Source organism: Dipodomys merriami, unplaced genomic scaffold (genome assembly GCF_024711535.1).
Source record: "Dipodomys merriami isolate MVZ:Mamm:240054 unplaced genomic scaffold, mDipMer1.0.p SCAF_5, whole genome shotgun sequence".
NCBI lineage: Eukaryota > Metazoa > Chordata > Mammalia > Rodentia > Heteromyidae > Dipodomys > Dipodomys merriami.
The window spans coordinates 35,574,477-35,589,438 of NW_027206068.1; the positions used below are offsets into that span (position 1 = coordinate 35,574,477).

Here is a 14,962-nt window from a genome sequence, read left to right on the forward strand (position 1 = left end):
ACAATAAATGAGGATACAGGGCTTGGGATGTAGCTCAAGTAATAGAGCATTTCCTTATCAACAATACATCTTTGGTTCAATCCTTGTTACTGCAAATATGAAATAAACAAAACAGAAGAGTTCCTTCAAAAACCAAAAACAATGCAAACAAGGGAACAACAAAATCAGCATGAGGATTTATTACAGTAAACAGGGTGGTACATACTTAAAATTCTAGGACTCAGGAGGCTGAAGCAGGAGAGTATAGATTTGAAAGAAAGTCTAGGCTACAAAGCATGACCCTGTGTTCAATAATAATAACAATAGTGATTATGTTAAAGGACATATGTGAAACTTTGGTCACAGTTGAGAAGTTTCATGCCATCTGTGTCCCAAGCCTTTGAATGTGTCTTTGATTTTTCATGGAATTTGTTCAAATCATGTCTTCACATTTGCTATTGTGAAAATTAAAATAATATTCCATGTATATATTTCTTTGATTTATCACACTGGGCATTTCCTTGTGACATCTGATCTGAAATTTCCACAGATTCAGGAAAATTTCAGATCGTTTTTTCGTCAGACTAAGCAGATGCTAATCATCTGTAAGACTTTTCTCTAGGTTTTCTCCAGATGAGGATCCTGTCTCTAATCACTAGTCTAATGAGCATATTCCCAATAGAGGCACTCAGCAGATTTGAATCATTATTTGCATATATATCCAAGAGGGAGATTAAAAAATACAAGCATAATGTTGTCCTCCTTTTCAGACTGTATAAACAATGACATGTCATTTCTTATTTATACTTTATTTCCTAAAATTTATTTATGCCTTATAAATGGTCAGTTCCCTGCAGAAGACTTCAAGACAGATAGCTAAAACCTAAATCTCAGTTTAGCATTTCCAAACCATCTTCTACAGGTTGTCAGATTTTCCTCTGACCATCTCAACCCTTCTGACTTCGAGGACTTCTGTGTTATTACCTAATCTCAGGCTCAACACTTAAAAATTATTTTTTATTCCCTTTCCTTCCTTTCTTCCATTTATATAATAATTCCATTTCACTCTATCCAAAATTTAAAACCATCTAAATTGAAAGACTAAAATATCCTATCATACAAATTTCTAATCTTGCTTGTCAAATATTTATTCATATTCCTAGATAGCCTAGACTAGCATTATTCCAACTTGAAATTACTGTAATAGCTCCTAATTTCCTTGTTGTAGACACCCTCAAATGATATCTACCACATCATGCATGCTGCCTCACCCATTTTATTCATGAACACAAAGTACATCATTTTCATGACATATACTTCATTCAAGACATTTGAAGTTCTTCTTCTAATGCTGAATTTTATACCTATTTTTCCTAAATTAAAATTTGCTTATTTTTGCATGATGACATTCATCTGTTTGCAGTTATTTTGTATAATATCCCTTAAACATACTAGAAGTCTGGTTAGTGATGTCTATTTTACTGCTTTATCCTGGCACCAAGTTCTTACATATAAGAAGTCCAATCAAAATTTAATGATTTTTCAGCCTTATGTTTTGTTTACCTCATTCTATCTATCTTCCATCTAAGTCAAGATTTATTACAGACTAATTAATAATTTAGGGACATTAATGTACCATCTGGAGACCCAACTGTGGCTCTAATGCTTTGCAGTTGCAGGGGTTTTCTGTGATCTCTGACTGCTCATGTTTACTGAGTTCTTTTCCATTCCTTCATTATCTCACAGTCTCATGGATTTAAAATTTTCCATGTGTAACTACAAAATTTATATTTCCAATTGACATCTCCATGAGTTCCCAACTTAAATATTCATGTGTATTTGTAGAATTTCAATTTGATACGTACTATCCTTTTTTAGAAAACAATGATCCTTGTTCTTCCTTAAAGCCTATCTCTTTCAGTTTTTCTCACTGAAATTTATTAATAATTCTATTGTTCAAGAAAAACAATTGGAGTCATATATCTGAGATCTCTCTCTTGCTCACTCACTCATTCTCTCTCTCCTCTCTTCTCTCTTATTCACTTGCTCACCATCAGAATATCCTATTGGCCCTACCTTCACATCCTCTTCTATCTCTATTGCCCATACACCATCATTTCTTCCCTGGATTATGACAACACCTCTATTATGGCTCTTTCTTTTTATATTCTCCTTCCTTCCAAGGCACTGATAACACAGAAATCAGAGTGATGCTATAACATGTCTAACCATGCTGAAAATTCTCCCATCTATATCAATCATATTAAATGTTAATGTTTGAACTGTGGACAGCTTTCTTTCTGTTTAATCAATCATTTCCTTCTTCCCTGTTGCTTAAGCATATGGTTTCCTTTCTGTAAGATTCTTAAGAATTCTAGACACTGACTTACCTCTATATTCTTTCTGCAAAAAAATATTCCAGATATTTCAATGAACTGCTTCTGTAATTTTTCTTTCTTTTTTGGACCTGGGCGCTCTCCCTGTGCTCTTCAGCTCAAGGCAAGTGCTTTACCACTTGAGCCACACTGGCACTTCCAGTTTGCTAGTAGTTTATTGGAGATAAGAGTCTCATGGACATTCCTGCCCAGGCTGGCTTTGAAAGGCAATCCTCAGATCTCAGCCTCCTGAGTAGCTAGGATTACAGGCCTGAACCACCAGCTCCCGGCTTAGTTCTGTAATTTTAAACATCTGAAAACACCACTTAGTTAGCTCTTCCCTGAGCACCATTCTTTTTGCTACTTTAACTCTACCACTCCTGAACTTTGATTTTTTGGTACATTTTTCTTTCTAGTTCCTACTATTTTCTACATGACAGAATTATTTACTTATATATTTTCTGATCTTCCCTATGAATATATAAACTACATGGTGGCAAGAAGCATAATCTCTCTGAGTTGATATAGCCACCAATTTCCAAAACAATACAAGAAATACAGAAGGCATTTGGATACTAGTGTTAGTAATATTCACAGTTAAGCATTACACACACAGTGAAATTACCCCTGAACTCAATTTAGTGAAAACATGTATGAGAAACCACGAGTCTATTCAAATACAGTGCATACTTTCAAATCATCCATTAATAATTTATTTTGTAGGCAAAAACACATTGTGGTAATTTTTACTTAGAAGAAATGACTTAGAGTAGGCTATCTTTCCAGTCGATATGTCAATAAAAATGGCATTTCAGATTGCATCATAGTCTGAACTACTGAGTGATTTTATGATGCATTTTAACCCATGAGAAAAGGTTAACATCACTCAAATACAAAACTTTAATCAAGGTCAGCAGTAATTGTGTGAAGTGTATTGCCTGTGGACCCTACTAACAACTAAAGGAGCACAATAGTGAAATCTTGAGGCAATGCCCTCAATAAATTCATAATTTCTGAACAGTTCTTGCTTGAGGGAGGCTAACACTGACAGAAAATAGTTGGGGAGAACACAAAGACAATTTTCAGATTTACTGTCCATGTAAATCTTTACATAATTTCCAAAAAGAAATTATAAAATATTGTTTACATATAAAAGCCTTTGGTCAAAGAGTTACCATCAATACCTAGCAAGATGGTGTATTTCATAAAAAATGATAAATATTTCCATTATTAAATATTTACTATATCAACCATGATTTTAAGTGCTCTACATGGATTCAGTTTTATAACAAAATTATTAGTCTTACATGTGGCAGTCATAATACTGATTTAGTGTCTTATAAACAAGAAAACTGTAACCCAGAAAATAAGCATCCAAATATTTCATGATTAGTAATAGCAGTAAGGACCTAGGCAATTGGGTGTCAGAACCTTATCTGTTCATTACTGTATCATACTGAATTGAGATAACAGATTGTTCAGTTTAGACAAACCAAATTGAACAAGCTTGAGAGTAATATTGCAAGAACATTGCCTGTTAAGATATGTTTCAAATTTAATGAGTAAATAAGTTTCTGAATTTAGAAAGCATTTGGATTTTGCCATGCATTTCTTGAAAAATTCATATAAAACAAAGAACCATAATATCAAATAATCAGTGCTTATTGATGAAGTAGAACTTTTCTGATCAGTGCAAAACACAATTAAATTTTGGAGAAATTAAAACAATCACCTTGAGGGTAAAAATACATTTATTACTTTAGAGAATGATAAAAGCACATATTACATGGCAAGATCTTGTGTATTTTTTATTGCACCATGTGTGTTCTTAAATATGTTATGTTTCCTTTATAGACACCATAATGTGACAGGTCCATACATCTTGGACTAAACAAATATAGGCACACAGCCTGATTCTGCCTTTGGTAGTTTCTTACTTTGGCATAAGTAATTTAGGCACTAAGGTTCATGTATTTTATCTATGAAATGGATGTAAAACCCAATGTTTTATTTTTCTTGAAATGTTCAGAAACCTAATCTTGGCAAAGTCTAAGTTGAGTAGTTTAAACTAGTCACTCTCTTGCTTCAGTCTTCAGAGAACTTATTACATTTGAAATGGCATTCGCAAGTATGTTTTCCTATTCCCTCTCTGTCTCTAAATAAGTTCAAAAGAGATAACCTTTCTAAACTGTTTAGAGGTTCCGCAAAAAAAAATAAACATAAAGCTATCCAATGACCAAGCAAGATTTTATCCAATATATCATAAACAAGGTCACACTAAAGCTAACAGCACAACTATGTTTTATGTTCACTGCAGCATTGTTTACGATAGACAAGATATGGAATCAGCACAGATGCCCCTCAATGGACTAAAGGATCAAGAAAACATGGTACATATGCACAATGGAATTCTATGCATCCATTAAAAAGAATGATATTGTATCATTTTTAAGGCAATGGAAAGACTTAGAAAAATATTAAGAAATTATGTCCAAGTGTAATTATTTGTCTTTTCCTATGCACTGAATTTACTTGTAGATCCATAGGAACTTCCTAATTACATCCACACAGTGAGAGCAAAGGAGGATATACTTCGGACAGGATCACAAGGGCTCAATATCTATGTGTATATGACCGTATAAAATGATACTTATCAAAATGAATCCAATAAATGCAAGCAAGAAGTTTTTATTGTACTGTTTTGTGGTCCCCCCCACATCTCTTTTCCTTTAGTCTATTCCCTTCTGTGGCTTTATTTTTTTTGTTTGTTTCTGTACCCTTTGTCTTGTATACTAGTTTATCTGGTTTGGGAGGGCAAAAGGAAGCACAGAAATGGTGGGACAAAGGATGAACCAATTCAGCAGTAAAGTGGGGGAGTCAGGAGAGGAAAACTGGGAGAGAATGATGGAGGATGTGACACTGTTCAAAATGAAATGTACTCATTACCTGACTTATGTAGTTGTAACACATCTGTACATCACCTTTAAAATAAAACTTTAAAAATTGAAAATATTAAGTGAAATAACCCACACCAGCAAAAGATAGGTTGGCATGACTTCCCTTATTTGTGGTAGCTAGAGTGTGCCTATAAATTTTTAAGTAAACAGAGATGGTAAATATATATGTGTGTATATATATGTATGTATATGCACATATATATACACTGGGACATGATCATTTGTATAGGTCCTAGGCATTCAGAAACAGTGAGGCCAAAGGAGGTTACTCTTCCGGGAGGAACACAAAGGTGTAATACCTATGTGCATCTGTAATACCTGTATGCATCTGATCATATAAAATTATATGTATCACAATGAACTCTAGGAAATGGAAACAATATTTTTATCACCATTTTCATTTTCTTTTTTCACTTATTTGTTCATTTATCTGTCTTTGGGAGTGTAAAGGGGTCACAGAAATGGTGGGACAAAGAGTGAACAAATTTGTTACTGGTACTTACTGGTCACTAAGTTGAAAATTAACTATGTAACTTTTGGGTGGGGATGGGAATGAAAAACTGGGAGACAATGAGGGAAGGGCTGACATTGTTTAAAAAGAAATATACTCTTGATCTGTAACATTAATTCCTCTTCACATCACCTTTATAATAATAAAAACTGTATGCATGAATGAAAATGTTAAAATGAAATCTCCTTTTAAATAAAAGCCACAATTCTAAAGACATGAGACTCTATCTTTACAAGATTAGATTAAGCAAAGATTTCTAGGAAAATGACTAGTAACCATAAAAATATTTAAACTAGATGTCAGAAAACTTAGAAAATAAAACTATAAAATTCAAACTACAGGGCTAGGAAAGTGGTTCAGTGGTAGAGTGCTTTTCTTGCATGCATGAGGCCCTGGGTTCAAATTCTCAACCACATAAGCAGAAAAAGCCAGAAGTGGTGCTGTGGCTCAAGTCTGGTAGTGCGTTAGACTTGAGCTGAAGAGCTGAGAGAAAGTGCCCAGGTCCAGAGTTCAGGCTCCACAACCGATAAAAAAATAAAAATAAAAATAAAAATAAAAAATAAGAAAATGCAAACTATAAAATATTCCCAAAACTAAGATCAAGAAAAATCTTTAATCTATAACATGTGTGTTGTTTGGGTGGTTGATCACCTGTCTAACAATCATGACATTCTGAGTTCAAACTTCCATATCAAGAACAAAAAGAAAAATAAAAAAAGAGAAAGAAAAGAAGGAAGGAAGAAGAAATGAAGGAACAAAGGAAGGGACATATTAGAATCAAGTATCATAATCCAAACAATAAAGAAAAAGAATAAGGAACATTTAAAACAAAGGCATTAAAGAATGTTACTATACCATCAGGTTTCTTTTTTTTAATTATGAAAATACCGTATAGAGGTTTCTTTAATGTAGTAAAAGTTACAAAACATTGATGAGTGTAGACAAAGAAAAAAGAATATTATTTGCAAATCAAATTGGTTCAATACATAATAGTCACTGAGAATTCATTATGACCGCATTGATATAAGCACTATTTGGGGAATGAGCTATTTTCTTTTTTTTTTCTGGTGTAACTTACATTTTTATTGATTTTTTTATTTAAATTTTATTGAAAAGTTGATATACAGAGGGATTGCAGTTACATAAATCATGTAATGAGTACATTTCTTTTTGAACAGTGTTACCCCCTCATTTTCTCCCACATTTTCCCCTCCTGACCCCGACCCCCAAAGTTGTACAGTTCATTTCCAACATTGTGTCTAGTAAGTATCACTGTTGAATTGGTTCACCCTTTGTCTCACCATTTCTGTGATTCCCTTTCCTCTCCTCAAAATCAGATAAACTTATACACAAGACAAAGGGTAAAAAAAAATTTAAAAATTAACAAAAGAGAATAAGCCAAAGGATCACAATGGCTCAATAGCTAGGTGCATAAGACCATATAAAATGATACTTCTCAAAAGGACCTGGAACAAATGGAAACAAGGTATTTTTTTTTATTGTACTACTGTTTTTAGTTATTTCTTTTTTCTTTCTTTTTCCGTTGGTTTATTTATTTTGTCACTGTTATTGATTTCTGTTCCCTTTGTATTATGTATAAGTTCAGCTACCTTTTTATGGAATGAGCTATTTTCACCACCACTTTTTGAGGTGAGAATTGTTATTTTCTTCCCATGTGAGAATTTGAGATATGGAGCGAATGGGGAGGTCACAGTTAGTTCATAGCTAACCTCCTGGATTGGCCCCAATCTACACAGAGCCTGAGATCCTAATCCTGACTTTTTCACTGTAGATACTGTAGATACAGTAAGTCCCAGAGGACTTATACACCATAAAGGGAACCACATGTACCTTTAAGATTATTGGGAGGCCTAAAGAACTTTACTGAATTTTGCATAGTTCAAGCCTGTTGTTACATTTATGTGTGTTTGGGGTATGGGGATAGAACTGAGACAATTTTCCTCTACATTAAAATCTAAAGTAAGAGGGATTCTAAATAGCTATTTAAATGTAGTAGGTTCTTAATTTGAAAAATCAACAGTTTGTATTAGTGTATGGTTTTGATTTTGCCTTCTGTCCTATAAAGATTAAGAATGTTGATTTATTTCTTTAAAGATTCTCATTCATCTGAGCCTCTTTTTAATGCTTCTGGTATTTAGAATACAAGCCAAAATTTATATTTTTGCAAATGTTTTAGTTTATCTACATCTCAAAGGCTAGAAAAGTAATAAAACATGGAAATTAAATACAGGGTAGGCGTTCTAGAAAGCTTTCCCTATAGTTTGCTCTCAGTATCCACATACATATGCACAGTAATTCCATATGGCTGCTACTATTCATTTATTTTTCTGAAAAAAAAAGAGTAATCACTTTGGCTTAGCACAATTGTATGGTCCTTGCCAGTTTTGACTACTCATCTTTTCAACTACTTTGAAAAAAAATGTTGAATTTCCCTTTTGGAAATAACTAGCTTTTCAGTAACATATTGCTTGTATTTGCCCATCCACTTTCTAAGAACTCCAAAATATTAATTATTTTACATTTTCTACACTGAATCAGGCTGTTTAGAAGGAAAATAATTCAATTCTTGACAAAGTAGGTTTCTAAATGTGATTACTTACTGATTTAAAAAATGACATAATTAAGCTTATAATGATCCCTAAATATATTATGCAAGGGATATTTATGTACCTATGTGACATTGTTTCTATGATGCTACTTGATGGAAAACTTAAAAATAAACCTAAAACATCAGCAAAGAGGTTATAAATATGGAGTTAAGGCTCCCCCCCGCATTTTTATTATTATAAAGGTGACGTAAAGAGGAATTAAAGTTACAGATCAAGAGTACATTTCTTTTTAAACAATGTCAGCCCTTCCCTCATTGTCTCTGTTTTACCTTCATTGACCTCACATCCTTTATCATCATTCACCCTTATTCCCTCTTTTACCCCATTCTTTAGCTATTTTAACAGGTTCTTTCTTCAAACATGTATATAAAGTACTTTGACCATGATAACTCACATTCACCTTATGTTTTTCTCCTACCTCTCTTGCTAATTCCCTTACAACAGAGACTATTTACTTTTTGATCATTCATTTAGTGTATATTAATTATACAAGGGAGTTGCACCAAGGTATTTTTGCATTTGCCTATATTATATGACATAATAAACCCTTCTATAGCTCTCTTTCTGCAGTCCCCATCATTCTATTGATCAACAGTTTTCTGTGAGCTGTGTTATACATAGACACAGTGTATTTCAATATTATTCACCCTCCACCATTCATAATAATCAAAAGACAAATATAAGTTAAGTGTGGCAGATTGAATTTTACAAAAATTAGATACAACAATAAGAAACTGAGCTTTTTGATTGTATACTATATTATTAGGTGATACAAACAGTCGATATAAATTCCTAAAGGAAACAAAACTAAAAACCAAAAAATTTTAGTATACGTGAAAATATTTATATGCTTACCTTTGTATGATAACTTGAGCCGTGGAATATTTTGCTTAGATGTTCCAGTGACAGGAAGAAACAGCATGGTCATGCTTAGCATCATTAAACCATGTAAAATGTGAAATTCTTGACATTGGGTCTTGGGCCTCTCATCTTTATTAGCATTCATGATGAAAATAATATCCTCTTTCAAATGATGCTAATGTATCTGAAAATGTTTAAAAAATGATCAGGATAACATTTTTGAAGATTTTTTTAGATGTACTACTGTTTTCAGAAAATATATAGATTTTTTAAATAAGTAAGTTCTTATGTGATTTGTTCTTGCAGAATTGTCATAAACCAAATAAGTCATAATTGTTAAATAAAATTCTGAATCATCTTTACTCAGATGGACAAATGAACACAGTGTTACAAATCCAATTATATAAATGACTACTGAAAATTTCTCTTGTTGTATTAAAGCAATTTTCACATTTTTGCTGCAAGGATTTAACACTTCGTCCTTGCTCATCACTTTATAGATTCTTTGGCTAGGTAGAAGCACTAGGAGAAGACTTTTTGTACATCATACCATCTCCAAAGAACAAGATCCTCAAACCAAATCATACAAAGCAGCCTTTCTTGAAGTGGATGTATTCTCATTTCTCAGTTGAAATTCCACCAGAGTTAGTAAAGCTAGATACGATTAGGTCAAGGCCACTTATATAGGTGGTAGGCCTGGACCAATGCAAGCTTACCATGAATGAATGAATTTTTCATGAAGTATAGTCATTGACCAGCAGCATGCAGGATATTTTTTAAGGGCTTTACATAGCCAAAATCATTTAATGTTAGTGACAGCTTAAATGTTAAGGCAATTATTACTTAATTTTACAGATGAGAAAACTGAAGTACAGAATGATTATCTATCTATCTATCTATCTACCTATTTCTAATATGGTACTAGTGCTTGAAGTCAGAGTCTGGCACTCTCCCTTAGCTTCTTCTGCTAAAAGCTAGCAGTCAGCCACTTGTCCTATACCTCTACTTCTTTAACAGGTTTTTTAAAGTCACATGGGAAGAGATGAATCAAACGAAGCCTTTAGGAAGAGTATGCCTTGTCTACATGTAAACCTATAGTGCTTTTCATTTGGAGTCTTTAACTTTTCTTCCTTCTTTATTAAGACACTGCCTGTCTTTCTAGGAAGGAGTTCACTTTTAACCAATACTTGCTATGATGGAGTCCAGAGAGGATCCTATATGTGGTAACTGCTTTGTTTGGTATGTGGTGTGTGTACATGTGTGCATGTGTGTGTGTCTGTGCCTGTGTCTGTGTATCTATCTATCTATCTATCTATCTATCTATCTATCTATCTATCTATCTATCTATCTATCTATTCTTATCAATTACTACCATAATAGTAAATTCTTGACTATTTATTAAGTTGAAGTAAAATATAAGATTCCTTTCTATAGGAGTGGCTGACTACATAAAAATAAGTTACAACAAAATGAGATGTTTACAAGATACCATGGATGACAGCTTAAAAGTGTATTATGTATATTTAAGCAAGACAAGTAATTTTATATACAAAAGAGCAGAATTGAACTCAACAGGAGAGAATTCTACAGACAGTGATATCTGGTTCAGGGATGCAAAAACACAGAGCTGACAACATGATAGATTTAATCAAATGAGGAAAAGGAGGAAAAAGTGCATTGTCAACCAATGGGGGACTCGACAAAGGAACTCAAAGGAACTCTTAAATCTGCCTCATGCCAGTTTGGGTACCTAATATATTATGTCTCAAAACAAAGCATCACTTTCACTGCCCTTGATATTCAATCATGTCTGGCTCCACCTCTCCCCAAAGAACTCCTCTCAGCTCCTTTCCCCATCCTTTACCTTTGTCTAGATCTGATTGTGATTAGGAACCATGTGAACGCAGTAGATAAGCCCACATCTTTCACATACCAACAAGTATCTTTTCTCATACCCATGCCCTCTGAAAATAGGAAAAGGTAAATCAAATGGCTAGGTAGAAGTAATGGTTAATTTGAATAGTCTCATTTTTCATTAAATTTAGTTTTTCTGAGATTCTAGACTTGGAAAAATCCTTTTTCCCCCCATGACATGCAATAATGCATGCAACGTGAACACATGTTTATGTACATAGGCAAAAAAGAGAAACTTTCCATATGTGTGTTTTATTAGCAATAGTGACCTCAGTAAAGGACATTTCCTGGAAATTAATGGCTAGTTGAAGTTAATGGCTCTTGGCTATGTATTAAGATAACTACTCCTCCAACTGGTCATTAATCGCTAAGACATGCCCTATGCCTCCAACATTGTAAGTTAAAATGATTGATGTTTTGGTTTTCAATGAACAGTAGTTATACTGTTCATTGTAGCATAACTCATTAATATTGTTAAATAAGTTAAAAATCAAAGTACTGCTCTCTTTACTACTGTGACCCTCTGATATGTGCCTACATGTGCTGAGACATATAGTAAGGGGTGGAGGGGAATAAAATAGGACAAAAATATCCAAACTGTTAGAACTTTAAAAAAAATGGAAGATTATTCTACTAAATAAATCTACTAAGGTGGATCTCTCCTCCTCCTCCCCCCCCTCCTCCTCCCCCCCTCCTCCTCCTCCCCCCTCCTCCTCCCCCCTCCTCCTCCCCCCCTCCTCCTCCCCCCCTTCCTCCTCCTCCCCCTCCCCCTCCCCCTCCCCCTCCCCCCTCCCCCTCCCCTCCCCCTCCTCCTCCTCATCGTTTTTTTGTTTTTTGTTAGTCATGGGGCTTGAATTCTGCGCCTGGGCCCTCACCTCTTCAGCTCCATTTGAGTCACAGCACCACTTCCGGCTTTTTCTGCTTATGTGGTGCTGAGGAATCAAACCCAGGGCCTCATTCATGCAAGGCAAGCATTCTACAACTGAGCCACTTTCCAGGCCCATAAAGCAGATATTTTTTCTACAGTTTAATGCTCCCAATTCTTTATTATTCTCTCCAAAACTTTGTCAAATCAATGGTTAATTTTGCAGTTGAGATAATTTATGGGTTAAACATCTTTTTAAACCTCTCTACTGATACATTGATATTTTGTTTGTTTGTGTGTGTGTGTGTGTGTGTGTGTGTGTGTGTGTGTGTGTGCACGCTGTGTGAACATACACATAGATAAGCTCTGCATATGGGAGGAATTATGAAGAAAAGTAGGTGTGATTTAGTCAAAGTGGGTGGACTTACTGAAATGCACAGGTTATACTGCATGCTACTGTCTGTAACAATCTTAACCTGGAGCCAATTAACTGGATATAATCTATTCCAGATGTTCACTGAGACAAATAGCACTCTTGGGGATCTTCAGATGTGGAGCCAATAGGGAGTGTACTGATTATGAGATTTTTACACACTGTTCCACTAAATCAAAGGTCCAAATGTACATTCAAACACTCAGGAAGGCCTTGTGCCATTTCCCTATGGGACGTCTAGTCCAGAACTTATTATGTAGAAGATAACTTATCAAGAAATTTATTTGTGGAGCTAGATGTGTAAAATTTTATACTTGATTTCATTGATGTGCCTTATTTATTTATAACAATTTGTTCCAGGAGTCATTAAGATATGTATGTGTACCATTAGGTAGAAAAATATACTCTGCATATAAGATTGCAGACAAAATATACCGCATGTTCACACATGAAAACCTCGAATGATTAGATCTGAAATTTATTCTGAGTTTCCCCCATGCGTGTGTGTGTTCGTGTGTGCGTGTGTGTGTGTGCATACACATGAACATATGAGTGTATGTAGATGGAGGGAGACAGGAAAAGGATGGTTGAGGAATTAACCATCTGTATTAACCATGATACTCTTCATAACTTGGTGATACATATAAGATCAAATTAAGCTTATTTTTGCTAAGTAAGAGGGTGAGGCCTGGACAATAAAATTAATCAATTAATTAATGCAATATCTGAATAAATTCACTTTGCTTAAAAAAACAACTTACAATTTTCAATCTTTGTTCCTTTAGATTGTTTTCCTGTAAGGCAGATAGTCTTGGTAATATTACTTCCTGACATGGCTGGTAATGTCAAAGTGAACAGCAGTTGTAGAAGAATTTTGAAAAACAAAGGAAAAAAAAAAAGGAAATAATATAATACAAAAAATAAATGAGTAGTTTATGGGTTGCAAAAGACTATTATATACCAAAAATTTCAAATCAAATCATGAAAATATCAAAACAGGATATAAGTAATATAGAAGAGGATTGAATGAGCCGGGCGCTGGTGGCTCACGCCTGTAATCCTAGCTACTCAGGAGGCTGAGATCTGAGGATCGCGGTTCAAAGCCAGCCCGGGCAGGAGAGACCATGAGACTCCTATCTCCGATAAACCACCCGAAAACCGGAAGTGGCGCTGTAGCTCAAGTGGTAGAGCGCTTGCCTTGAGCTGAAGAGCTGAGGGACAGCGCCCAGGCCCAGAGTTCAAGCCCCACGACCGACAAAAAAAAAAAAAAAGAAAAAAAAAAAGAAGAGGATTGAATGGAGTTTGGGATGAAGTGATATAGAAGAAGATTGAATGGAGTTTGGGATGAAATTATTTTCATTTCAATTAATCTGTGTATCATTTCTGATTTTTTTCTACTTCTTGATTTTGAATGTGCATAATATCCTACTCCTATAGTAGAGTCAGGGATATGTAATTACTGAGTAGTGCACAACACTGTCAGTAATGAGCAGAATTTACAAGGCAGCAATTTTTTTTGTTGAATAATTTATCTGTAAATGGGCTTCACTGAGGTCAAGCCTCTTGGATAATTCTGGATGATTGACATGTTCATTTACATTTGATTGAATGTTTAATGTACCTGCTAACATCCTTTTAATAGACCATGTTACTTCCCTACACCAAACATATAAACCTCATCAGTAATCAGTCGTAAGTGTGAACTAACTTACTTATTTAAAGAAAAATTGATAAAAAAATAGAGTGGTTTATATTTTATTATATAATGGTTTAAATATTATGTTTGTATTCTAAAATATACTGAAATATAGTGTTACATAAATGTATGCTCACCGGGTTTTCATTCCTATAGCCATGTAATTATACAACAAATTGTTCAGGCTCTTACTCCTTTATTGAACAGAAAGAATAAAACTAAATTTTTGGAATATACATGTATGAATTTTTATATTTAATATTGTGGGTTATATTTTCTCCTGAGTATAACAACAAAAAATCAATATTTAAGTGATAAGGTAGTAGAAAGATAACCAAGTGCTAATTTGTTCATATAACAAAGTTACAATTGTAAAACAATACTTTAAATTATTTCTTGATACCACCATCATCCTGTCTTATATAAATTTGATTTTCAAAGAGTAAAACAGAGAATCATCAATTAGTAATGTCAGAAAAAGCATCAACAACATGAGCATGGTATTTATTATAATCATGGCATTATTTTTTATTCTTTTTTAAATAAGTTTTTTATTGTGAAAATACTGTATAGAAGGGTTACAATTACATGAGCAAGGGAATGAGTACATTTCCTATCGAGCATAGCCGCTTCCTCCTTTGTTTTTCTCCTACCATCCCTTCCCTCCCACCTCCACTCTCCACTCCAACTACACTCTCCCTTCCCCCCACCCCCACCAAATTGTAGAGTTCATTTTTCAAC

General features: G+C 34.1%; 1 protein-coding gene across 2 annotated transcripts in view; it reads right to left on the reverse strand.

The window, feature by feature from the left end:
* Nucleotides 1-14,962, reverse strand: part of Sema3d (semaphorin 3D) — a 173,014-nt gene that overhangs the window by 110,040 nt on the left and 48,012 nt on the right. For both annotated transcript variants that reach the window (XM_069996375.1, XM_069996374.1), the window contains exon 2: nucleotides 9,308-9,497. In XM_069996375.1, coding sequence (XP_069852476.1) covers nucleotides 9,308-9,458 — 151 coding nt within the window. In that variant the 5' untranslated portion in view covers nucleotides 9,459-9,497. The remainder of the gene's footprint in view (nucleotides 1-9,307; nucleotides 9,498-14,962) is intronic.